General features: G+C 42.8%; 1 protein-coding gene across 1 annotated transcript in view; it reads right to left on the bottom strand.

Moving 5' to 3' along the window:
- Window positions 1-6,646: 6,646 nt before the first annotated feature.
- GNAO1 (G protein subunit alpha o1) overlaps window positions 6,647-27,834 on the bottom strand; it is a 215,412-nt gene continuing 194,224 nt past the window's right edge. Inside the window, exon 8 of the mRNA XM_056526267.1 lies at window positions 6,647-8,673. Coding sequence (XP_056382242.1) covers window positions 8,486-8,673 — 188 coding nt within the window. The 3' untranslated portion in view covers window positions 6,647-8,485. The remainder of the gene's footprint in view (window positions 8,674-27,834) is intronic.

Here is a 27,834-nt window from a genome sequence, read left to right as displayed (position 1 = left end):
ATTAGAGATGAGCGATGAGCGAACTTAAAGTAAATTTGATTCGTCACGAACTTCTCGGCTCGGCAGTTGATGACTTTTCCTGCGTAAATTAGTTCAGCCTTCATGTGCTCCAGTGGGCTGGAAAAGGTGGATACATTCCTAGGAAAGAGTCTCCTAGGACTGTATCCACTTTTTCCAGCCCACCGGAGCACCGGAAAGCTGAACTAATTTATGCAGGAAAAGTCATCAACTGCCGAGCAGAGAAGTTCGTGACAAATCGAATTTACTGTAAGTTCGATCATCTCTAACCACCATGAATGTGAACAGCACAAATGCCATGAGTACCTGACCAGTAACGGCTAAGAATGTGTGAACAGCATAGATGCTACGAGCGTGTAAACAATATCGTATAACGAAATGAGTGCCGTGAGCGTATGATCTGTATAATTGCCAAGAGCATAAGGGCATTTTAACTGCCACGAGCTTGTGGACAGTGAAACGCCATGAATGTATAAAAACAGTATAAATAACTACAAGGCTATGAAACGCATATCATGAGCATAAGAATCGTGTAAACACCAAAATTGCATGAACAATATAACTGCCATAAGCATATGAACAGTATCAATGGCCCGATCATGTAATAACAAGTACTATGAGCTGGTGAACAATCTAAATACTGTGGGCTAATGAACAGTATAAATGCCATAAACGTGTAAATGCCATAAACGTGTAAATGCCATGAGCGTATAAAAAGTATAAATGCAATGAGCCTAAACAGCATAACCACCACAAGCATATAACCAGTATGTGGCCCCGAATGAATAGTATAAATGCCATGAGCGTATGAAAAGTATACATGCCATAAACGTGTGAACAATATAAATATTAAGAGCGTATGGATAGTATGATTGATATAAGAGTATGACCATATACCTGCCCCGAGCGTGTGAACATTATGAACAGGCGTGTGAACAGTACAAACACCCAGAGCGTATGAACAGTATAACTCTATGAACGTGTGAACAGTATGAATGTCATGAGTGTATGCACAATGAAGCCCCTAGCGTATCAAATATAGATGCCATGAGAGTATCGACCGTATCACAAGTGTCCATGAACAGTATAATTCCATGGGTGTATGCAGGACATGAATGCCATGGGCGTATCAATCAACAAACATGTATGCCGAGTATAGGATGCCATAAGGCATTGACATAATACCGTAAAGCTGCTTAACAAAAAATGTCATCACCTATACATTTGAAAGCTCTATTGTACTCAATACATATACCCACAGAAAACCCTGACAAGATACATGTTACCAAAGCTATGCAAAACAGACGTATAATACTAATGTAACGAACGTGTGTGCCCCAATGCTACAAACGCATGTGCACTGCAATACTATGATGTATCTACCAAGGTAAAAATACTAACGTGTGAAACTACCTGAATGAAATTTACGCACTGTAAATGCTACCATGAAAAAACACATTTTATGACTGCTATAATAGTTATGCCACATATAGATTAACACCTATAAACAACCAAATGTACTGCAATTGACAAATACTATACCGTATGGACCACATGTTGCTATGAAACGTGTGTACTGAATACATACCTATAACTGTACCCTCTGCATATAAAACTGTTCTCCTGTACTGTATACAACACTACACCTGCAAACACTGTGACAATATGAACTGTATACCACCATACCCGCTGCAAAAGCCATTACGAGTATAATGTACCATACACAAGCCATGACTGTACATACTGCACATAACACGGAAAAGAATGTACTGTAAAACACCATAACTATATGCACTATATATGATATTACGAGTGTATGGACCGTATAAGCATGCTTTTTTTTTTCAACCTTAACCGTGATCGTGTACTTGTATCTGCAGCTATGAATCTATGAATTCCCCTACCAACATAACATAGCTATTGAATCCACAACCACCTCTCTCTCTCTCTCTCTCTCTCTCTATATATATATATTTTTTTTTTAAACTTCATATAAAATTAAATGACCAACAGTAAATGTGCGACGGCATCCGTGTACTGCAGTCAGCCCTGCAGCCGTAACGGAAACCTCGCCCCTACCACAAATACAGCCTGATAGGCTTATCACATGTCAAATAAAAAAGATATGATAGTTAAATTAACCCTTACATACAATCTTATATAAGATGGGTTTTTGTTTCAAGTCCCATGCACGTATGAGACTTCCAGTACCTTACTCCACAAGCTCCGCTCTGTATCTCCTGGTGAATGTGTCAATCCGGCTTACAAGCCCCACCCCATCTCACAAAGACACGCCCACATAATAAGCCCCGTCCCTTTTATTATCTACCCTTTTTGTGCATCGGTCTGGCTTGCAAATCACGCCCAGTCCCACAAAGCCACGTTCCCTTCTATTTTCAGCTTACAATAACTTCATCACAAATCAGTCCCACCTGAGGACAGGATATAAGGATGGGACATAAAGACGGAATATGAGGTCGGCATATAAGGACGGGATATGAGGTCGAGATAGGAGGTCGAGAAATGAAGTAGAGATAGGAGGTTGGGATATGAGGACAGGATATGAGGATGGGATGTGAGATTGAGATATGAGGATGGAATATGAGGACGGGATAGGAGGTCGGGATATGAGGTAGAGCTAGGAGGTCGGGATATGAGGACAAGATAGGAGGTCAGGATATGAGGTTGAGATATGATGACGGGATATGAGGTTGAGATACGAGGTCGGGATATGGGGTTGGGATATGACAAGAATATATTTGGATGGGATATGAAGTCAAAAGCTTCCTCCACAACAAGGATTAGGAAGGAAAAACTGTGCAACACCGGGTATTCAGCTAGCATATATATATATATATATATATATATATATATATATACACACACACACATACATTTACTCACATGTATACAATCAATTACTTACGGCAAGGGCACCAGGCCTCCCTGCACAGGCAAATACATACAGGTACACACACAAACATATCATACATTCACATATATACACACAGATACATACAGGTACACACATACATTCACTCACATATTTATATACCAGTGTTTCCCAACAAGGATGTCTCCAGCTGTTGCAAAACTACAAATCCCAGAATACCCAGACAGCCTTTGACTGTCCGGGCATGCTGGGAGTTGTAGTTTTGCAACAGCTGGAGGCACACTGGTTGGAAAACACTGATATGCACACACATTCACCCACATATATACACATAATAAGTACAATGGCCCCATGCCTCTCTGCACAGGCAAATACATACAGGTACACACACACACACACATACATATGTAGACACATCAGACAAGCACACATACACTCACATATATACACTGCTCAAAAAAATTTAAGGGAACACCAAGATAACACATCCTAGATCTGAATGAATGAACTAATCGTATGAAATACTTTCACCTTTACATGGTTGAATGTGCTGACAACAAAATCACACAAAAATGATCAATGGAAATCAAATTTATCAAACCATGGAGGTCTGGATATGGAGTCAAACTCAAAATCAAAGTGGAAAACCACACTACAGGCTGATCCAACTTTGATGTAATGTCCTTAAAACGACTCAAAATGAGGCTCAGTAGTGTGTGTGGCCTCCACATGCCCGTATGACCTCAACGCCTGGGCATGCTCCAGATGAGATGGCGGATGGTCTCCTGAGGGATGTCCTCCCAGACCTAAACTAAAGAATCCGCCAACTCCTGGACAGTCTGTGGTGCAACATGGCATTCATGGATGGAGCGAGACATGATGTCCCAGATGTGCTCAATTGGATTCAGATCTGGGGAACAAGCGGGCCAGTCCAATGCATCAATGCCTTCCTCTTGCAGGAACTGATGACACGCTCCAGCCATATGAGGTCTAGCATTGTCTTGCATTAGGAGGAACCCAGGACCAACCACATCAGCATATGGTCTCACAAGGGGTCTGAGGATCTCATCTCAGGCTACTTTTGGCAAGCATATGGAGGGCTGTGCGCCCCCCCCCCAAAGAAATGCCACCCCACACCATTACTGACCCCCACCAAACCGGTCATGCTGGAGGATGCAGGCAGCAGAACATTCTCCACGGTGTCTCCAGACTCTGTCACATGTGCTCAGTGTGAACCTGCTTTCATCTGTGAAGGGCACAGGGTGCCAGTGGCGAATTTACCAATCTTGGTGTTCTTTGGCAAATACCAAACATCCTGCACAGTGTTGGACTGTAAGCACAACCCCAACCTGTGGACGTCGCGCCCTCATACCACCCTCATGGAGTATGTTTTTGACCGTTTGAGTGGACACATGCACATTTGTGGCCTGCTGAAGGTCATTTTGCAGGGCTCTGGCAGTGCCCCTCCTTACACAAAGGCAGAGGTAGGGGTCATGCTGCTGGGTTGTTGCCCTCCTATATGTCTCCTGATGTACTGGCCTGTCTCCTGGTAGTGACTCCATGCTCTGGACACTACGCTGACAGACACAGCAAACCTTCTTGCCATAGCTCGCATTGATGTGCCATCCTGGATGAGCTGCACTACCTGAGCCACTTGTGTGGGTTGTAGACTCCGTCTCATGTTACCACTAGAGTGAAAGCACCACCAGCATTCAAAAGTGACCAAAACATCAGCCAGGAAGCATAAGAACTTAGAAGTGGTCTGTGGTCACCACCTGGAGAACTTTTTTTATTCGGGGGGGTGTCTTGCTAATTGCCTATAATTTCCACCTGTTGTCTGTTCCATTTGCACAACAGCATGTGAAATTGATGGTCAATCAGTGTTGCTTCCTGAGTGGACAGTGTGATTTCACAGAAGTGTGATTGACTTGGAGTTATATTGTGTTTGAGTGTTCCCTTAATTTTTTCAGCAGTGCAGTTACTTACAGTAAGGGCCCCATCCCTCTCTGCACAGGATGGAGTTTCTGGCCGGGACAGACTGTGGGCGGGGCTTCTCTCTGCCCTGGTCTCCTCTCTGTGGAGAGGAGCAGAGAAACAGCAGATAATGACAGGGTAAGTGGCACCCCCTTCCTGCTGTGAGAGCACAGCACCCTGCATTAAACTCACATACAAATCCTCAGCAACAGATCCTTTTACTGCACCTGTCACTCTGAGTCTGCAGCTCCTTTTGTGAGGGCACTAAAGGGGCAGGTGCAGAAAGGGGGCAGGGGGCTCTAGCCCCGTTTTGCTCTTATGTGTGCACTTCCCTGGTCCTTGAATGACCAAGCCACAGGCCAGACTTGAACCATCTCTGGAGAAACCTGAAAAAGAGGGACCATCAACCTTTTCAATAAGTTCACAACATAAAATGTAAAATAAGTAAAAGTGTCTGAAACAATCTTTCTTGTGAGTCATATTTATCTAAGTGGTTTTAATGTATATTTTACAATTTTTTACACATTTGAGGTTTTTGTTTGCATCACTATGGTGACCCTTGGTTAATTGTGTATATAAGAATACTCACCACTCTAGGTAGGCGTACACTTTGGCCAGAAGAAGCTAATGACGTGAAACTAGTATCCTCCATAGGTGTGCCCCCACGTCTGAGAGTGGCTGCTCTCACTCCCCGCATAACTTACATTTCTGTGTATGCTGCATCTTGTTTGAATAAACAAGTTTCGTTGGAATGTCAAGAATCTTGGGTGAGTGTGACTACATTTCTTTATTCGTCATTATATACTTTTTAATACAAAGACTATCACCCCAAAATAAAATAACATACGCACCCATACATTGTGTTGGCTTCAGCATGCTTTTGTGTGATTCAACCGACCGGAAGTTGTGTGGTTCTTTGATTCTTAATGTGGTGTTGTATCAGCCTAGCTCCCCCCTCTCTCCTGAGGCAGCACATTATCCTGTGCTGTGTCAAAAGGCATGGCTGAATCTTGGGTCTCAGCTCAGACCCCCCCCCCCCCCCAAGTGATGTCACCACCTTTGAGCGGCCCTTTCAGGCTACATCACCATCTACCTGCCCATACACATATGCATTTTTACTGGGACACTCAGGGTAAAATGACGTGTGTTTACAGCATGCTGCCTGGTGCCAAACAGTGGCCAACATGGAGCAGACAGGGAATGCGCACAGCAGGTTATACAGACTGTTCTGCTGTGAAAAACAATGGGAGATATTTATCAAAAATTGTGGAGCGGTAAGGTTGCCCATAGCAACCAATCAGATCGCTTCTTTCATTCTTAACAAGGCCTGTGAAAAGTTAAAGAAGCGATCTGATTGGTTGCTATGGGCAAATGGTCAATTTTCCCTGTCCACAGGTTTTGATAAATCTCCCACAATGTTCTGCAGGAGCTCTGTGTGGAGTATTGTGGAAGAGGAGTAGGCAGGATGGTAGAGCTGTAGGGAGTAGCAGAGGGAAATGAATGCACTTTGTGAGTTGTAGTACTGAGCATTCTGACATGATATGGGAGAGAGCACAACATATTTTTGGTGGTTTCAGAACTGAGGCAGGCAGGTAAGCAATGCTTCTGTACCATTTTATCTTTTCTTACCAGACATTAGAATACCCCTTTAAGCTAACTGGTGTAAGAAGTCAGGACTCCTACATTATATGTTGAGATCAAGTGATTTAGTTCATATGAGGCGCAGGTTGGTAAAAGAGTAGAATTTAGGAGACAAATGTGTACAGACAAACATTCTCTTTATTAAGCTACATACGAGTTTCCATTAGTTTACGAGAGTGGCTGGCAGCACCAAACTGAGCGCTCGGCAATACAAAGAACACACTCCAGCTTCATTTCTCGCTCATTTATTGAATCATTTAAGTTTTTTTTTTTCAATGTTTTTTTTTGTTTTTTCTTTAACATTTGTGACCGCTCTTCTTCAGTTCGCAAGTGAAATGGTGAAGAAGTCTGACTTCTAATCAAAGTAGAAATGACAAAGGTTTGGTCATGAAAACTGTGGATTTAATGTAAACACTACATTCGATTAAATTAGTTTTTTTTTTGTTTTTTTGTTTTTTCCACTTTTTTTTCCATTTTTTTTTTCGCAGCACAAACATCCCACATGAGAGGAAAACACCATTCACTAAAAAGGAGGAGGGAGGAGATAATAGGAGAAGGGGCGAGAGAAGCAGCACTAAGCATTCACTTGGGAACATAAAGGAGACTTAAAGTAAAGAAGCCTATTTGTTATACATGGAATTGAGAGCAAAAATCCCTATTTCGGCAGCTGGAGGTTTAGTGAGAGCTGTGCTTTTTCTATACAAACCCAGAGAGTGCATGGTACACAGTCCAGAGCAAGGAAACTTTCACAGATATCAAATCTGTACATTTCTATTCCCCCAGAAAGTTCTTCATTATTCAGGTATAGCTTTAATTATTTTTTCTATGTGGGGCTTCAAAGTCCAACAGAAATTAACCCAATTCACCCAAAACAACATGGATTCCATGATCCCATTCTTTGCTGGAGGCTGAGCAGACCTCTCTGGCAGTGAAGGGGTCGTAGAGAATTAAAAAGATGCCTCTTTACAATTGGTGCAAGAAAAAAAAAAACGTGGTATCAATAATATAAGGAAGGTGTCATAAAGCTACAAGCACGTGGGAAAAAAGAACAGTTTAGTTTCTAAATGTACAGACTTAGCTAAACCAGATTTACAGCATCCTATGCAGCCACTAATTCGGTGATAACATTACACATCAACTTTAAGGAAGGCTGTGTTTTTTTGTATATATATATTTTTTTTTTACAAAGGCCAAAGGTCATGCTACCAGCAGAACGTCAATTTGAGGGTCCGTAGAGCAGAGCGGAAAAAGGAGGGATGGTGGGGTATGTTCCCCACTTGATAATTGCAGATGGTTCCCCCCTACTCCGCAGTTTGGGTTGGCACTGAAACCTTTTCAAGACAAATAGGGGCCCGCTACTTTGCTTTGTACAGACTAGAAGGGCAATCCCTGATCTCTCACAGACCCTCATACAGTTACAGCACCCACACAAAAAAAAGCTGAGCGCACTGTCCTGCAAGTGTCACAAACACTTCTACCTGGTTTGAAAAATCTTGATTTTTTTTATTTTATTTATTTTTTTACTTTTGCTGTTTTGTTATCCAAGAGCTGAACAGAAAGGATATACCTGTGATGTTTTATTTACCGGAGGTGTGACCTTACAGCAACACACAAATCCTTCAAAAAGGATTAAAATAGATGAACTTCTTTTATCAATGATCTCCTTCAAACTTCATCAGTTCTGGAGAGAGGCTGAAATTGCAACTCAAACTCTCTCAGAAGCAACAAAGTTTTTTTTTTGTGGGCCCTTAAGAGTCTTACAAAGACTCTTCTTTGTAGGGGACAGGGTGTGCAGAGCTGCCAGGAGATCCGTTCTGTTCACAGCTCTTTGAGACAAACTAAAAAGATTGGTTTAATATATATATATATTTATATATATATTTGTCATGTTGCCTTCTCAGTTAAACCAACTTGCATTTATTTTCGTTTCACCAGCAGATAAATTGCTATACAGAGGAATCAGTACAAGCCGCAGCCTCTGAGGTTGTTGGCAATGATGATATCAGTGACGGCATCAAATACCACCTGGATATTATTTGTATCTGTAGCGCAGGTCATGTGGCAGTAGATCTCCTTGTTAGGTGAGCGGTTCTTGCTCTCAAATTGTGCTTGAATGTAAGCGGCTGCATCATCATATGTGTTGGGACCTGCACAATAAAGGAAACATAGAAGCAGATGAAAATATAGATGTATTTAAAACCTAAAATGACACAGCAGTCAGTGTTACCTCTTACATCACAAATAATTGGTCGGCATGGTAGGTCATAATGTATTTACATGCCATTCAAATGTACAGACTGTGTTAGAGTAAAATAAAATTCTGTCTGGAATAGGAAACAGAGGGTGGTTATTAATGGTACTTATTCTGATTGGGTGACTATTACTAGTGGGGTACCACAGGGGTCAGTCTTGGGTCCTGTTCTATTTAATATATTCATTAATGACCTTGTAGAGAGGTTGAATAGTAAAGTAGCAATCTTTGCAGATGATACTAAACTCTGTAAGTCGGTAAACACAATAGAGGACAGTGCAATGTTTTAAATCGATCTGGATAGGTTGGAGGTTTGGGCTGGGAAGTGGCAGATGAGGTTCAACACTGATAAATGTAAGCTTATGCACATGGGGAAGAAAAATCGGGGCTGGGATTATGTATTAAATGGGAGAACACTTGGGACGACTGACGTAAAAAAGGACTTGGGAGTCTTAGTTAACAGTAAATTTAGCTGTAGTGACCAGTGTCGGGCACTAGATTTATAGGGACAGAACGTTGATCCAGGGATTTATTCAGACTGCCATATTGGAGTCGGGAAGGAATTTTTACCTCTAGTATGAGTTTTTTTTTGCCTTCCTCTGGATCAACTCAGTAGGGACTCATTAGGGTTACAGGTTGAACTTGATGGACTCTTTTTTGATGGTCTTTTTTCAACCTTATGAACTATGTTACTATGTCTGCCAGTAGCAGCTACTAAGGGGCCCTTCCTTCATACAGACTTAAAGGGATGAATTCACACACCAGTCTTAAGTCAACTTATTTTTCGATTTTCTTGTTTATGCCTCTTAATCCCTAAATAACATACATGTATGTCACTGTGCCCTAGTACTTAATGCACAGCAACGTACATGTACGTGGGACCCCATGGATAAGGGTGGACATCATTGATTCCACTGATGTCCGCCATTAGCCATGCATAGCACTGAACAGTGTTAGCATCAATAGATTGCTGTAAATATGGTATTGCCGCATGCATAAATGTCCAAATAATAAAATAATAATAATAATAATACAAATTACAGCGCAAAAAATTATCCCTTATATAGCCTCGCATGCAGAAAAATTTGAAAGTTATAGGGGGTCAGAATTGGGCAATTTTAAACATACTTATTTTATTGGCCCTCATTTACGGGTTTCGGGTTTTTACTAGTGTGAAATGCTGTTTTAGACTTGCAGGATTCCTCTCTATTTACTATGGGGATTCACAGATCGGGAACATTTGCTGACCAGCTTTTTCTAGGTGGATTTTTGGTAAATTCAATAGTAAAAAAAGGTCGGGTTGCGAAACCACCCTCCTTTTCCAGACCACCGAGCCCATTTTTTGGGTTTGTAGATTTAATTTTGTCACATTGCACCACAAATTCTGGCGCAGACACAATTTGTGGCGCAATGCTCCAAATTCTGGTTCACAACCCAACAAAACAGGTCGGGTTTACCACAGTAAATCAGGGATTTTTTTTTTTTTAAAGCAATACAATAATAGAAAAGCATGTAAATATGGGTATCATTTTAACATATGGGTATCATCACACTGACCTACAGAATAAAGAAATCATGTGTTACCGTAAAGTGTACAGCATTTTATTGTAAAATTAGTGATGTAATTACAATTGGTCACACAAAAAAGCCCTCACATGGGTCTGTGGATGGAAAAAAAAGCAAAGAGTTATACTTCTTAGAAGGAGAGGAGGAGAAAATTGAAATGCAAAAATGAAATGGTCTGTGTTCCTAAGGTCAAAATGGGCTGTGTCCTTAAGGGGTTAAAGCAAATCTGGCACCTTGTTTACCTGTACTAAACACAATAAACAGGGTAATAGTGCGGGTGAAAAAAACAGAAACAGGCAGCACACCAGCTCACCCACAACTCGGATATGTGCATCTAGGTGCGAAATTGCCAGACAGAGGTAACCAGGAGGACAGAAGGGCCCTCGGAGGGAGACAATGGGATACAAAAAGGCCGGTGAGGAGGATAGAACTGTCCGGAAACCCTGGAGCAGCCGTCATGAGAACCAGAGGTTCCCAGATCTGGGAATAAGTTGAGGCACCACGGGGTCCCACACCAGAGGCAGCTAAGCAACCCCAAGCCTGAGCGAAACACCCCAGGTGAAGAACCCCTAGGCCGAAAAAAGCATAGGGAAACCACCCCGGGGAGCGAGATGAGCAACCGCCATCTGGAAGATAGCACAACGCAAAGAAGTCCCGCACAAGCAGAACATCAAGGGAGAGGGTCCTGAAACAGTCTGGGACCACCACGAAAGAAGTGGCATACCCTATGAGGGAGCAGCAGGCAGAGCAACAGGCAACGCTAGCACCGAGATCACTGCGCAGCCCAAGCACCCTCAGATACAAGGGACGAGAGGCTAGACAAGGTCGAACAAGCATTGGATTCCATCTGTCAGAATGAACTGGATGACTCCAAGGAGAGACAGTCCAGAAGGCAAGGCACAGAGAGTAAGACAGAATGGACCCAGCTACTCCAGGCATGGAACAACTGCCACACACCCCTAAAGAGGAAGGACATGCCGCATTGCGACTGATGTCGAACCTCAGGGAGCCAAGAGCAGCCCACACAGAAGAGCTACAAAAAGGAAGGTCTTCAGACACTCCAAGCAAGGAGACCGCTGGATAGCAAGAGCAGAGAGTAAACCGTGAATACCCTCCCACAAAAGGAAAAGGGGGGAGGAGACTGAAGAAAACAACTAGAGGAACCATGCAAGGACTGCCCGGATGTCATCTAAGCAAGTTACCCCAAAGGAAAGTGCTACATGAGGGTCAGGGTAATCAGAGTAAAAACCACGCCAGGAGCGCCAACACCCGTGGGGGCAGAAACCACCCCAGCAGTGCCACAAAAGAAGGCAAAGTGAACGCCAGGAGAGCAACAGCCGCAACTAAGCCAATCCAGCATCACTCGCTGGAGGTGAGAGGATGATTGAAAGGATAGGAAGAAAAGGCGAAGAGCAGCACTGCTGAGGACGGGAGTCGAACCCTGCCATCCCGCGTGGCAGGGGAGAAAGGTACTACTGATGTACCAATGCTCTGCCACCAACAAAATAAACCAGCCAAGACAAGGAGGCTGGAGCATGACTGCTTATATAACAAAAACAGGAACAGTGCAAGACCTGCACAACTCCATGTAGGAAGGAGAAGCAGAATGGCAGAAATCCAGATAGCAGGCAGCCCACCAAGTCACCCCGAGGCTGGTAGCGGAAGGGGTCAACGAGATGGCTGGACATGCCATAGACACGCCCAGAAGAGAAGAAAGGCAATGACCATGGGATAAAAATGTGATGGACTAACTAGCCAGAGCAGTAGAGTAATTAATCTCCCCATTACGCCTTTTCTGGGAAGGGAAATGCGAACCCTGGACTAGCCAGAGTCGAAATCCACTAAGCCCTGACCTGGATACAGCATCACCCCGCTATGGCAGTGAACGATTCCTCCCGTGGAAGGGGGAAGCGAAAAGGCTGTTGTCACCCATGCAGGTACTATACACCTGCCCTTTCTATAAAAGGGGGGAGTATGCTGGCTGTGAGAGCCACAGCAGGTAGTCCACATACTACTGCCGCTAGAAAACCACTGATATTTCACGTAAGGAAAGGGGAAAAGGACGCCATGACTGTCCAGAGCCCGGAGAATATGCAGGGTCACTCTACAGAGCCCCCCGTACCAGTAGCAGGGTACTAGAACCGCCGTGAGGCAATCAGAGCATGGACTTGTGGCCAGGACAATAGTAGACACCACTGTACACCAGTTACATCCACATGGCAGCGATAAAGTGGTCGCTGCTGATGGAGAAGGTGGAACATTGCACCTGGAGGGACAGTCATTGGACACCTCCCACAGGTAGTGAGGGACCTGAACATCAGCTGCAAATGTGGCAGACCGTACGCTCACTTGGACGTTACAGAGTGAGCTCACCCCTTCGGCAACTCCCACGTGCAGTGGGGTACCGGAACTGCCAGTGCGGATGTGACAGACATCGCACTGTCCATGGACGTCACAGAGGGTCCCAACTACATCGGTCCACTCACACGTATAGTGGGGTACCGGAACTGAAGCCGCGGATGCGGCAGGCATCACGCACTCCCTGGGAGTCGTAGAGGGTCCATTGTACGTCGGCAACTCTCACTCACAGGGCAGTGCCGGAACTGCGGATGTGGTAGACATCACACATCCATGGGCGTCGCAAAGTGTCCAGCCTACATCGGTCCACTCACACATAGTGGGGTACCGGAACTGGAGCCGCGGATGCGGCAGGCGTCACGTACTGCCTAGGAGTCGTAGAGAGTCCATTGTACAGTGGTCTACTCTTGCTCACCATTTTACATTGGACTAGCTCATGGAAGCTTCAGAGACTCTGTCGCCATGGCACCCCATACAGTTACCTCGCACAGGTAGAAGAGAACGGAACTACAGGCACAGCAGACTTGGCACTAGTGAGCGGTGGAGAAGGAAGCCGACAGGGTGCTACCAGGTTTTTCTGGAATTCCCCAAGGAATGATAAGGATAGCATGGCAAGCCAAGCTGATGACTATCCCCATGCTCCAGTTGCCCCACGCTAGAGAAAACAACAAAAGGAAAGAAAAACTGAACTTTAGCTGAAACTAGGAAAAAAAATAAAGAAATAAGACCAGGTCTGGAGAGCTCCAGACCTGTGTCTGCCTCCTGCTGACAGTAAGCTAAAACTGATTAGCTCTGTGCCTGTGGGGTATATCCTGCTGGGAGGAGCCGACTTCTTTTTGTTGCTAGTGGACAGCAGCGTAATACCCATTGGGGGATATTTATCAAAGTTGTCTATGTCCCGCATCAATATAGACCAAACTACAGAGGGTTAGTCTGGTCTATTGTGCCCTTTTTTATCAAATGGCGCACAGCTCTTGATAAATTCTGTGCACAGACTGCATGATCTATGCTTTAGTCTATATTTAAACCTGCTCCAACATGGTCTGACATTTCGGCGTACTTTCAGCCTATGCAACTTGTCGCTGAAAAGTCGCTTTTGATAAATTCAGCACCAATGCATTTTCCAATGCATTTCCGTCTAAAATAGACTTGCATGCATCATGTTCTTAAAATCCACTAGGGCAACAGTCGCAGAAAAGTCGCACATATTTAGACTGCGACTTTCTGTGTGACAAATTTAGACAAGAAAAACCAGTCTAAATCGTTTGATAAATCTCCCCCATTGTCTCTGTGTTCCCCAATAAGGTGACCAAGAAAATTAAAAAGTTTTTCCCCATCAATCTGTACAACATAATAAGAACATATGGGGAGATTTATCAAACTGTGTGATAGAAAAAGTGGAGTGGTTTCCCCACAGCAACCAATCACAGCACAGCTTTCACTTTACCAGAGCTCGCTAGCTGAGCTGTGATTGGTTGGTGTGGGGAAATCACTCCACTTTTTCTCTCACACAGTTTGATAAATCTCCCCCATAGAATTTTATAAATGTTTGCAAATTTATTATAACAAAAAGGAAAAACTAAAATTTTGTATGGGCATAGGTTCAGACCCTTTGCTATGACACTTGATCTTTATCTCTGGCTCCTCCTATTTCTCTTGACCATCTGTGAGATTTTTCTACACCTTGCATGGTGTCACCTGTGATAAATTCAGCTGAATGGATATGATATGGAAATACATATTACACGTCTATATAGGGTCTCACAGTACATATCAGAGCAACAATCAAGCCATAAGGTGGAAAGAACTGCCTGTAAAGCTCAAACAGGATTGCATGGAGGTACAGATCTGGAGAAGAGTACAAAAAACATTTCAGTTGCATTGCAAGTTTCCAAGAGCCCAGTGGCCTCTATCATGTAAACATAAAATAAGTTTGGAACAATCAAAACCATTCCTAGAGCTGGCTGCCACACAAAACTAAAAAACAGGGTAAGGAGGCCTTGGCAAGAGAGGTGACCAAGAACCCAATGGTCACTTAGGCTTAGCTCCAAAAATCCTGTGTACAGATGGGAGAAACTTCCAGAAGGTCAATCTATCACTGCAGCACTCCACCAATCTAGGTTTTATGGGAAAATGGTCAGAAAGAAGCTGCTCCTCAGTAACACAAACATAAAAGCTTGCCTGCAGCTTCTGGTCTAGATAATCCAGGATTAACCTTTCTTGTCTGAATTCTAAACTTCATGCATGGAGGAAACCAGGCACTGCTCGCCTCCAGCCCAATACCATCCCTACAGTGAAGCATGGTGGTCACAGCAATACACTGTGGGATGATTTTAAATGGCTGGGAAAGGGAGAATGGTCAATGCAATATTGTTTTTCCTTTTTAATAAATTAGTAAAGATTTCTATTATACGGTTTTCATGTTGTTATTATAAGGTATTGAGTGCAGAATGATGGGGAAGACTTGACTTTTGTTTTATTTTAGCACAAGGCTGAAAAATAACAAAATGTGAAAAAAGGGTTTGAAGACTTTCTGAATTCATTGTAGCTAGCGGTCATTACAGATCTAATTTGGTTCATCTGTTAAGGTGGCCATACACCTTTAGTAGCTGCTGGCCAAGCATTCATTTGTATTTGGTGGGGAAAGGAGAAAAAAACGGTCAGATCTGGTGTTTGAATTCAACATACCAAGGTCTTCTCTTCCCTGACCTCATCTTCAGGGTGAAGTCCAGAGGCCCCATGAACATTAAACAGTGAGCCGGTCTAGAGCCCTGCATCAGGATTGGGATCCCGCAGAACCCAATAAAAAACTTTCGGGCGGTAATTAGGTTGTTGCGGGTGGGAGCAGGCAGTCTCAGAACATACAGTGGGTTCTGTGAGTGAAACACACACCTTGCAGGAGAGGACAGTAATAGTCAGAAATCCAGCGGGAGTGGGAATAAAGAGAATCTGACAGCTAGTTTACCCGCACTGTAACCCAGTAAAATGAGGGGTTAATCACTGAAATTCTAATGAAAGCCGTGGGTGAACACACAGAGGGGAGTTCACCTGCAGCCTTCTTTAGCATAATATAATGAAGGGGCGGGCCAACGGGGGATTATGTAGGAGACAGGGGAACTCGGCCAGCCAGTTCCCAGCCTGCAAAGCCTGCTGGGGCGCATTAGGAATTAAACTATTTACAAGTAGAATGCAGCTCCTAGTGAACATATTTCAGTGAGTAGAAAAAGAAAAGATGGGAGGCTCAATCCAAAATTGCAAGTATATATAAAGCAACTGGGTGCTACTCAGTGATAAAGAACAACTTATACTAATAAGAGAAAGCAACATTGAAACCCAGCAGCTAGGGATCGACCGATTATCGGTTTGGCCGATATTATCGGCCGATAATCACGATTTTGGGCATTATCGGTATTGGCAATTACCTTGCTGATAATCCGATATTGCCCCGCACCGCACAAAATTCCTGTATACAGACAATTTTCACATGTATGAGGGAAATTCTAAAAGCAATTAAAAATGGCCCACAAGAGCCTAAGCACAACCCTAGGGAACCCCCTCCCCTAGAGATTATTTCCTTGTCCAAGGACAGGTGCCAAAGAATAACACTCCAGCCAATGATATAATAATGACCAGAAACATAAAATGCCCTGCTATAAGAGTACCAATGATTACAAAATAGCAGTAGGGGAATATGATATAAAGTGCCACTAGAAAAAAATAAAAAAAATAAATAAAAGGAATTTGCACATGTCCCGAAAGAAATGCAAACATATACAGAAAATACCTCTATGTATACCACAATCCCACAGTTCACTCAGGGCACAGTAAATACTTGCAAATAATAGATGGTAAGTAAGAAGCAAGCGTCTTGGTGATAATGAGGACCAATGACGGGGCCCCACGTGTTCCGTCGTTGCCCTGGCAACTTCCTCAGGGGTGTTGGGCTCAATGTCAACCCTCCGTAGTATATATATACAGTTAGTAATAAGGCAGGAATACCTTGCAGATGGGAGCTCAGTAATTGCGTGTGCTTTCAGTGGTGAAACGCTGAATCAACATCCGGCTTCTAATGTGACGTAACTTCCGGCGCTCACTATGTGCATATACTGGCCCAAGAATAGTGAAAAGCATCACATGATCGGTGATACGCACATGTAAAACATAACACGTGATCATCAAACGTCAGTCTCTCTTATCCTGCGCGTGCGCATCCATCCTTTAATGCAGCGCATAAGAGTTTACACAGTCTGGCGAGTATAGTATGTAGGTATAATGTGCGCATGCGTAGGCGCAAATAACTAATGTGCCAACATCAACACCAAGAGCCCAGTATCGATATATCCCATATAAATGGCAACATCTATAGTGCGGTTTTCCTAAAAATAAAATTAATAATAATAATGGTGCCACCAGTTGGTAGCATCCCAACAGAGATTAATCACGCACATCAATGTAACCAAAATGATATATACATATATATATATACACATAGGCATATAGGATAAGAAATACTCAGGATGAGGCACATATGGTGGACTAAGCAGTATTTCAAATAAAACACAAAATGGGGGATATTCAATACTGTGATCATGTGATGCGTTTCACTATTCTTGGGCCAGTATATGCACATAGTGAGTGCCGGAAGTTACGTCACATTAGAGGCCGGAAGTGGCCTCAGCGTTTCACCACTGAAAGCACACGCAATTACGGAGCTCCCATCTGCAAGGTATTACTGCCTTATTACTAACTGTATATATACTACGGAGGGTTGACACTGAGCACAACACACCCGAGGAAGTTGCCAGGGCAATGACGGAACACGTGGGGCCCCGTCATTGGTCCTCATTATCATCAAGTTTTTTTTTACTCCAGTCTGAGATGCTTGCTTCTTACTTAGGCTGGGTTCACATCACGTTTTTCAACTACGGTTCCCGCATACGTTTTCTATCAAAAACCGTAAGGGAAAAAAACGGATGGAACAGTATGGGGAAAAAGTAAACCATATGCGTTTTTAAACATTATACTGTTTTTAAAAGTGCATACAGTTCCGTCCATTTATATTTAAAAAAAAACATACGTTTTTGAAAATTCAGTCCATTTTTAATTGGAGGGGTCTTGGGTGGGGACTTTAGGATGCAAATGCGCATGTGCAAAGAAAAAACGCATACGGTTCTGCCGTATGGAACCGTATACATGTGCGTTTCCCATTGACGTCCATGTTAAAAAAAAAAAAAAAAAAAGGTATGCGGTTGCAATATGATTTTTAAACTGGAGTCAAAACCGTGGTTGAACACAGTTTGGAGTACTGTTAAAAACCGTATTGCAAGCAAACCGTACGCAACCGTATGCATCAGGGTGTATACGGTTTGCAATGCTTTGCCTATGTATACCGTTTTCAATACCGTTCCATACATTTTCACTAATGAAAACGTATGCGGGAACCGTAGTTGAAAAACGTGATGTGAACCCAGCCTTACCATCTATTATTTGCAAGTATTTACTGTGCTCTGAGTAAACTGCAGGATTGTGGTATACATAGAGGTATTTTCTGTATATGTTTGCATTGTGTTACTTTAGGCACATGTGCAATTACCTTTATTATTATTATTATATTTTCCAGTAGCACTTTAAATCATATTCCCCTACTGCTAATTTGTAATCATTGGTACTCTTCTAGCAGGGCATTATATGTTTCTGGACATATATTATTGCAAAATAGTTTCTTAGCAAGGCTTATTATATAATTGGCTGGAGTGTTATTCTTTATTTCCTTGTCCAAGGACAGGTGCCAATCTCTAGGGGAGGGGGTTCATGGCCCCTCCCTAGGGTTGTGCTTAGGCTCTTGTGGGCCATTTTTAATTGCTTTTAGAATTTCCCTCATATATGTGAATATTGTCTGTATACAGGAATTTTGTGCAATAAAGATTTCAGCTATTGTAACATTTTGGTGTGCTGCTGTGTTTCAGTGTTGCTCTCTCTTATTAGTATAACACATTTCAGTGAGTAACCTCTCATTTTACAGCTCTTAACCTCAGTATGCTGGGTTTAGTGCGGGTGAACTAGCTGTCAGATTCTCTTTAACAAAACAGTTCTGTGCAGGGCTCTAAGCTAGTCCTACCAAAAGTGGTGGGTTTTCCTGAATGTGTATGTGGGCCTTTTAAAGTTTCCTACTTTTATTGTGATTTTTATAAAATGTTGCTTCATGTCCTTTTCAAGGACGATGAAATTCTTATCAAGCCATTCATCATTAGAAGATTAATAAGCAGCAAAGTGTGACATTAATGAATTAGGATTAATTATAGCGTTGTGGAACTGGAATCATAGTACGGGTTAAACACAGGGACAGATGACACCACTGCAACACCACTTAATATCCTTATAGCTGTCTACAGTAAAACAGCGCCACTTTCTGTGAAACAAAGTAAATGTCTTGTCCAGTCTTTTTTATAATTTTTTTTTAAACATGTCCCTTTTTTACAATAGGTTTGCATTTTCTGATTGTAATGTCTGTATTTCATTTTTTGTACATTATTTTTAGGGCTGCTATCTTGCCTGAACTGTTTTTAACAGTTAGAGATAGTGTCATGGCTGTAAATGTTGGCACCCCTGATATTTTTCAAGAAAATGAAGTATTTCTCACAGAAAAGGATTGCAGTAGCACATGTTTTGCTATACACATGTTTATTCTCTTTGTGTGTATTGGAACTAAACCAAAAACTGGAGGAAAAAAAGCAAATTGGACAATGTCACACCAAACTCCAAAAATGGGCTGGACAAAATTATTGTCACCCTTTCAAAATTGTGGATAAATAAGATTGTTTCAAGCATGTGATGTTCCATTAAACTCACCTGGGGCAAGTAACAGGTGTGGGCAGTATAAAAATCACACCTGAAAGCAGGTAAAAAGGAGGGAAGTTCGCTTAGTCTTTGCATTGTGTGTCTGTGTGTGCCACACTGAGCATGGACAACAGAAAGAGGAGAAGAGAACTGTCTGAGGATTTGAGAACCAAAATTGTGGAAAAATATCAACAATCTCAAGGTTACAATTCCATCTCCAGAGATCTAGATTTGCCTTTGTCCACAGTGCGCAACATTATCAAGAGGTTTGCGACCCATGGCACTGTAGCTAATCTCCCGGGGCGTGGACAGAAGAGAAAAATTTATGAAAAGTGTCAATGCAGGATAGTCCGGATGGTGGATAAGCAGCCCCAAACAAGTTCCAAAGATATTCAAGCTGTCCTGCAGGCTCAGGGAGCTTCAGTGTCAGCGCGAACTATCCGTCGACATTTAAATGAAAAGCTATGGCAGGAGACCCAGGAGGACCCCACTGCTGACACAGAGACATAAAAAGCAAGACTGCATTTTGCCAAAATGAACTTGAGTAAGCCAAAATCCTTCTGGGAAAACGTCTTGTAGACAGTTGAGACCAAGATAGAGCTTTTTGGTAAAGCACATAATTCTACTGGTTATCGAAAACGGAATGAGGCCTACAAAGAAAAAAACACAGTACCTACAGTGAAATATGGTGGAGGCTCAATGATGTTTTGGGGTTGTTTTGCTGCCTCTGGCACTGGGTGCCTTCAATGTGTGCAAGGCATCATGAAATCTGAGGATTACCAAGGATTTTGGGTCGCACTGTACAGCCCAGTGTCAGAAAGCTGGGTTTGTGTCCGAGATCTTGAGTCTTCCAGGAGGAGAATGACCCCAAAACATATGTCAAAAAGCACCCAGAAATGGATGGCAACAAAGTGCTGGAGAGTTCTGAAGTGGCCAGCAATGAGTCCAGTAGGGATCGACCGATATCGATTTTTTTAGGGCCGATACCGATAATCTGTGGAGGTTAGGGCCGATAGCCGATAACTTATACCAATATTCCGGGATACATTATCGGCTATTTATATAAACATGTGTATAGCAAAACATGTGTTACTGCAATCCTTTTCTGTGAGAAATACTTAATTTTATTGAAAAATTTCAGGGGTGCCAACACTTACGGCCATGACTGTATGTTTTACAGCAAGCCCCATAGAACTTGGCATAATATACAGGAGCTGTCCCACAGAAATGAATTTGAAAGGTTTCTGGGCATGCTCTGTGACCTTTGAAGAGGCCATTCCACAGGGAAGAAGGAGCCTGAGCTGTGAACATCATTTAACCCCTTAAGGACTAAGCCTATTTTGACCTTAAGGACCAGGCCAAATTTCATTTTTGGAGAAACTGGAGAAAAAGAACCCCTGGAGTATGGCGCTGCAGACTCTTGGTGATTGAAGAAGGGAAGTCCAGATAATGGTTAAAAGTCCTCAGCAGGACCGTTTATTATAAAAAAAACAATAAAATGAAGATGATTACGAGTTTCGGGAGGAGCCCTCCCTTCCTCAGATCAGGGTACAGTAGTAATGACACACAGAGCTATATAGCACCCAAAATGGGCACCAAGGTCAAGGGGAGTAGTTTACAGTCCAAAATCAAATATATACAGGCATATATAATAATACACTTACATACATACACAAATCAAAAGTGTACAACTAAGGTACAGTTTCACTCAAAAACGAGGCATATTAACCAGTTTCGTATTGAAAACCCACAGATAACCCATAGAGGTTTAATACCCTCCGCAGAAGAGAAAACTACTGGAAAACTACATACACTTGTCCCCTCTGGTCTCAACAAAATGACTGAATGTGCACTGTAATGTTTCTGTTCATCACCCTATCCCCACCCTATTGTTTTCCCGTAGGACCGTATCTATTCCATCATATCGACTGTAATATTTCTTTATCATTTGAATCCTTTCCGTTTTTTAGTCCTGCTGGAATGTAATACATCTATATCCCTATATTATTTTTATTTATTTATTATTATATTTATATTTACAGTATATCAAATATATATACCTACACAGAGATACACACATTTAATGCCACAGTGACATGCAATATTTCGCATCAGCATTACCCACGTTCACCTATGGGCTTACCACATCCCATGGCATACTGCAGTGTTTTTTATCTAGTATTCTACAGACCAGTATTATGACATGCCTTGATGCTTTTGTAAATAGTGTTAATATTTATTTCTGATATGGTCTCCGGGCTGCCTTATATGTCGGCTCTATCAGCGGCCAGCCTTACAATTTCTATACGACGACAAGCTTTACTTGTGACCATAATTTACTTTTATTCTGTACACTGATGCCCATACAGCACACTGGTGTCCTGAACTTATGATCCACATTGATCTCCCCATCTGCTGGGTCCGTGCTATTATAATATGCCTCCTCTCTGATACACAGCAATGCATCAAGGAGAAACACTGAATGCTCATTGGTTTAAGACCTCCCACTTGACCGGCGCATCTAAGCAACGCGTCCCCGGTTACCATAGAGAGAGCCCGGATGCCTGGAAAGTGCCAGGCATGCGTGATCACCACCTGTCAAAGACGCTTGACATGCGCGATCACTGCCCACTATAACTGTGCACACAGCAACACCCACATGTGAGATGTTTACATATACTGCGGCGGCCTACTTCCAGCCCACCACAGTACTACAGCGGTGCATAAGATATATTTATCAATAAAAAATTGGTTAATATGCCTCGTTTTTGAGTGAAACTGTGCCTTACTAGTACACTTTTGATTTCTGAATGTATGTCAGTGTATTATATATACCTGTATATATTTGATTATGGACTGTAAACCACTCCCCTTTACCTTGGCACCCATATAGCTCTGTGTGTCATTACTACTGTACCCTGATCTGAGGAAGGGAGGGCTCAAACCGAAACGCATAATCACCTTCATTTTATTTTTATTTTTTTTCATAATAAACGGTCCCGCTGAGGAGCTCTATTATCTGGACTTCGCTTCTTCCATCACCATGAGTCTGCAGCGCCATACTCCAAGGATTATTTTTCTCCAATTTCTTCAGTTGTTCCTCATGATGACCGTAGTCGGGTTCTGCAACCCAGTGGCTGACAGTGACTCACACCTAATGGTACCTCATTATTACTGGGGTTGCATGCCTTCTATTATCTAACTCGAGGTGAGCGGCCACCTATAAGCTCTGTGGGGTATACCCCATATACATCTCTCCATACCTCCTAGGGTAATACACGAGGCGCCATCTGTCTCTCTTTTTTTTCTACATGTACAAAAATTTTGTTTTCTGCACTTTCGTTTTTTCCTTCTCCCCTTCTAAAAAAACATTACTCTTTCAATATTGCACCTACAGACCCATATGAGGGCTTGTTTTTAGCGTTACCAATTGTACTATATAATGACATCAATAATTTAATAACAAAATCCACAGCAAAAAAAAAAAAAACAACGCCATTTTGTTAATATTGGGGGTTCCGTTTCTACACAGTGCAATTTTCTGTAAAAATTACACCTTATCTTTATTCTGTAGGTCCATACGGTTTCAAGAATACCCAATTTATTTGGGTTTTATTTTCCTACTTTAAAAAAATTATAACTACATGCACCAAAATTAGTATGTTTAAAATTGTGATCTTCTGACCCCTATATTTTTTTATTTTTCCGTATACAGGGCTAAATGAGGGCTCATTTTTAGCCACGATCTGTAGTTTTTATCAGTACCATTTTTGTTTTGATGGGACTTTTTGATTGCTTTTTATTAGTTTTTTTTTAATGGTATATGAAGTGATCAAAAATGCACAGTTTTTGACTTTGGTGTTTTTTTTTTACGTATACGCCATCGACCATGAGGTTTGATTAACCTTATATTTTAATCATTTGGACATTTTTATGCATGTGGCGGTACCACATGTCATTATGTCTGTATTATTAACGTACATTATTTTATTTAAAACATGGGAAAATGGGGGTGATTCAAACTTTTATTAGGGAATGGGTTATTTCTCTTTTATTAACTTTTTTTTTTACATTTTTTTTTTAGCATAGCATTGATCAGTGCAATTGGTGCTCTGCTGCTCCAGCCTGCCCACTGGGTTTAAAGCAGTCTCCGCTAATGAGAATGGTTTAAACCCTGTTGCCGGGACCAGAGCATACCTGTGCCTCGGGCCTTTAGTACCAGGACCTGAGTACTTGGATATGTTAATGTCTCCTCTGTACACTGGTGTCACCTATAGTGTAGGTGAACAGCAGTAAAATGAGGGGTCACTTACTTTAATTGGTTATGGTATTGGCAGAGTTATGTCCATCTAATCCCCCCAATGCAGCAATGGAGGTGGAGGCTGGCTCGATGTGTTCCCTGCCTCCTCAATATGCTACGCTTGCCCCTGTAATGAATATGGTAAATTCTTTACTCTCACGTCACTAGGACATCCAGATCATGCCAGCGTGTGAGCGCTCTGCTCCCTGAGCCACTGCCTCGCTTCACTCTGTATGTTCAGAGAGAAGTGCTCACACGCCAGTGGGCTTCCACATGAGCTGGAAAAAAAAAAGGAAAACACGGAGAAGGCGGGGTCCAGGCTCCTTACATAACACTGTGCTCAGCCTATCACTGGCCGAGGCAGGACATCGCTGCAGTCAGCGATACGCTGATCCCAGTGTGACGATCTGTGCACACAGAAGAAGACCGGACTGCAGGACCAAACAGGAGGAACGGAGGAAGGGGAGTTAATATTTGTTTTCTTCTTTTTTGTAGCCCGAGCACAATGGGATGAAGATAATTTTGACTATACTACTCCTTTAAAGGGGCATGCAGACTGATGATAACTGAGAAGGCAGTCGGCTCCCTGCCTCTTTTGTGCAGAGAAGTGCAATAGCAAAAGGGGATTAAACTGCCATAGCTCTGCCAATGCAGAACCAAGTGACGCCTTGTTATAATGCTGTTCACCTGCACTGTAACTCAGTATATTTGGTTTAGTGTGGGTAAACAGCCTGTCAGTTTCCCTTTTTTTCTTGTAACCGAGTGTCTTGTGTGTGGACTAACTTTAATTAAAGAGTGTAGGGAGTCTTATTTTCAAAAGAAGACTGCCATCTATTGACAACTGTTTTAGCTGATAGAAAAGGGAGCTGGTTGGCTAGGGAAAGGACTCTAAGATGGAGTTTAGCAGCCATGACAGTTCCTTTCTCAGGTTTCAAAGACAGAAGGCAATCAAGCAAATAGAGACGCAATACCAGGCACAGGCACAGCCACAGTAGTGCATGGAGCTTAGCCTGGTAGACAATGAAGAGAATTCAGCAGTATGGCACCCTTCAATCTGCTGACCAATGGGGATGAAAATAATCAGAAGTACTTTAAGAGTCTAATGAAAAAGAATGAAGCATACATAAATCACATAAGTGAATTAAATGGCACAGTTGTTGGTGAAAGGGTTAACGGGGTACTCCGGTGGAAAACAACTGGTGCAAGAAAGTTAAAAAGATTTGTAAATTACTTCTATTTAAAAAGTTTAATCCTTCCAGTACTTATCAGCTGCTGTATGCTCCAGAGGAGGTTCTTTTTTTAATTTATTTTCTGTCTCACCACAGTGCTCTCTGCTGACACCTCTGTCCATGCCAGGAACTGTCCGGAGCAGGAGAGGTTTGCTATGGGGATTTACTCCTGCTCTGGACAGAGCCTGACATGGACAGAAGTGTCAGCAGAGAGCACTGTGGTCAGACAGAAAGGATAAGCATACAGCATCTGATAAGTACTGGAAGGATTAAGATTTTTATATAGAAGTAATTTACAAATCTGTATAACTTTTTGGAACCAGTTGATAAAACAAAAATAAAAAGTGATGACAAGTTTCCTTTAAGTAATTTGCTTACACGAAAGTATAAGCCTCTCACCAGGATTGTGTCCACAGGCTGTAGTGGAAGACTTGAACTTTGGTCAATATTAAGTGCTTTGCCTTCAACCAGCAGAAAGCCTAATCCATTTCTGGATTAAAAAATATTTTACAGGATAATGTGTAAATGTGCATGAGGGAAGGAAAATAATCCCTTGAAGTGACTAAAGGAGATTCTTCACATAATAACTTGATCTGAATGGGCTGTTACAGCGTACATCTATCTACAGGCTCTTTGCTATTGTGCACTAGTAATGCTTACAAGAAAAGCAGCTATTCTGTAAAATCCCACATCACGCACTTCACTATTTCATCTTTAAATGCACAAACTATTCTAATGTTCAAAATCTATGTATAATTCTGCTGCTGTAACATATTGTAAAACCTGAAATCAGTTTTAAAGGGTTATTTCCACCTTAAAAAAGTGACAGTCTACCGATAGGTTATTCCATCAGTTTATAATCAATGGGGTCCAATGTCTGGGATACCCCTTAACACAGAATGCAATACATTCTGCTAGAGATATCTCCTGTGTGGAGTGAATCTGTGGAGCTGGAGTGACTTGTGTCAGTACTTACATTTGCACATAGAGGGATCACTCATAGAATTTAAATTCTTTTCATTTTTTTTCTTGTCTACTCTGCCGCTAGGGGGAGGGGTAGATTGGTCACAGGTGCTTAAATCTTAGTTTGGGACTCAGTTCTGGGCTTGCTCTGTCTGAGTGTTGCTTTCAAAGAGGCAGTTGAAAGAGTTGTAAAACAGAACTTTGAAAGCAGGACTTTACATAACTAGATGTCCTCCATGTTGGAAAAGGCAGTCCAGTGTGCATCTTGCACAATGTATGCAATCCTTGAACAGCAGTTTGAGGGTGCATATTGTTGTGCGAGATGTGTGCGAGTTGTTCATTTGGAAGCCCAGATCCTGGATCTAGAGGAGTAACTGGCAACACTGAGAAGCATTGACAACTTGGAGAGGAGTCTCCTGCTCACTGAGCAAGTAGTCTCTGGGGTAGAGGTGGGGGAGGATAGTGGGACGGAGGTGCAGGACAGTCAGGCAGCTAGCTGAGTTACAGTTATAAAACTGGGTAGAGGGAAAAGTGTCAGGGAGGCTAGTCCTGATCTGGCCCACCCCAACAAGTTTGCCCTGTTGGCAGATGAGGGGGCTGCCATTTCAGAGCTAGCAGTACTTCAGCAGGACTCTGCTTCTGACCGCCAGGGGGGTGTCTGCTCCAGTAAGGAGGGAGGGAGGAGTGCAGGGAAGACCAGACAGGTACTGGTAGTGGGGGACTCAATTATCAGGGGGACAGACAGGGCGATCTTTCACAAAGACCGGGATCGCCGAACAGTGTGTTATTTTCCTGGCGCTCGAGTTCGACACACCACGTATCGGGTTGACAGGTTGCTGGATGGAGCTGGAGAGGACCCTGTGGTCATGGTACATATTGGCACCAATGACAAAGTAAGAGGTAGGTGGAGTGTCCTTAAAAAAGATTTCAGGGACTTAGGCCCCAAGCTTAAAGGCAAGGACCTCCGAGGTAATATTTTCTGAAATATTACCTGTACCACGAGCCACACCAGAGAGGCAGCAGGAGATTAGGGAGGTAAACAAGTGGCTCAGAAGCTGATGTACGAAGGAGGGGTTTGGGTTCATGGAGAACTGGGTCGACTTCGCTGTCAGTTACCGGCTCTACCGTAGGGACGGGCTGCACCTCAATGAGGGTGCAGCTGTGCTTGGGGAGAAGATGGCTAGAAGGGTGGGGGAGTGTTTAAACTAGGGGAGGGAAACTACAACATACAGGGGGAGTATAGAGTAGATAGAGAGGGGGGACTTATTAATGTACCTGGGGGTGGAGCGGAGGGAGAGGTTAGAATAGTTAATAGTAGGGATTGACCGATTATCGGTTTGGCCGATATTATCGGCCGATATTCATGATTTTGGAGGTTATCAGTATGGGCAATTACCTTGCCGATAATGCCTCTTGTCATGGCAGGTCGGCCCAGGGCCTCTAACAACGGCCAGTACCCATGGCTAATTGCGCGTGGCACTGATCACGGTGCCGCGTGCAATTAACCCTTTAGACGCGGCATTCCAAGTTGATCGCCGCGTCTAAAGTGAAACTAAACCAATGCCGGTTAGCTCAGGGGGTTGTTCGGGACCGCCGCTGTGAAATTGCGGCATCCCGAACAGCTGTAGGACACAAGGAGGATCCCCTTACCTGCCTCCTGGTCTCCGATCACCAAATGACTGCTCAGTACCTGAGATCCAGGCATGAGCAGTCAAGCGGCAGAATAATTGATCAATGGTTTCCTTTGAGAAACCATTGATCAATGTAAAAGATCAGTGTGTGCAGTGTTATAGCCATCTATGGG

This window comes from Hyla sarda, chromosome 6 (assembly GCF_029499605.1).
Source record: "Hyla sarda isolate aHylSar1 chromosome 6, aHylSar1.hap1, whole genome shotgun sequence".
NCBI lineage: Eukaryota > Metazoa > Chordata > Amphibia > Anura > Hylidae > Hyla > Hyla sarda.
The sequence above is the reverse complement of the archived record's forward strand: the minus strand, read 5'-3'. Positions and strand labels throughout refer to the sequence as shown.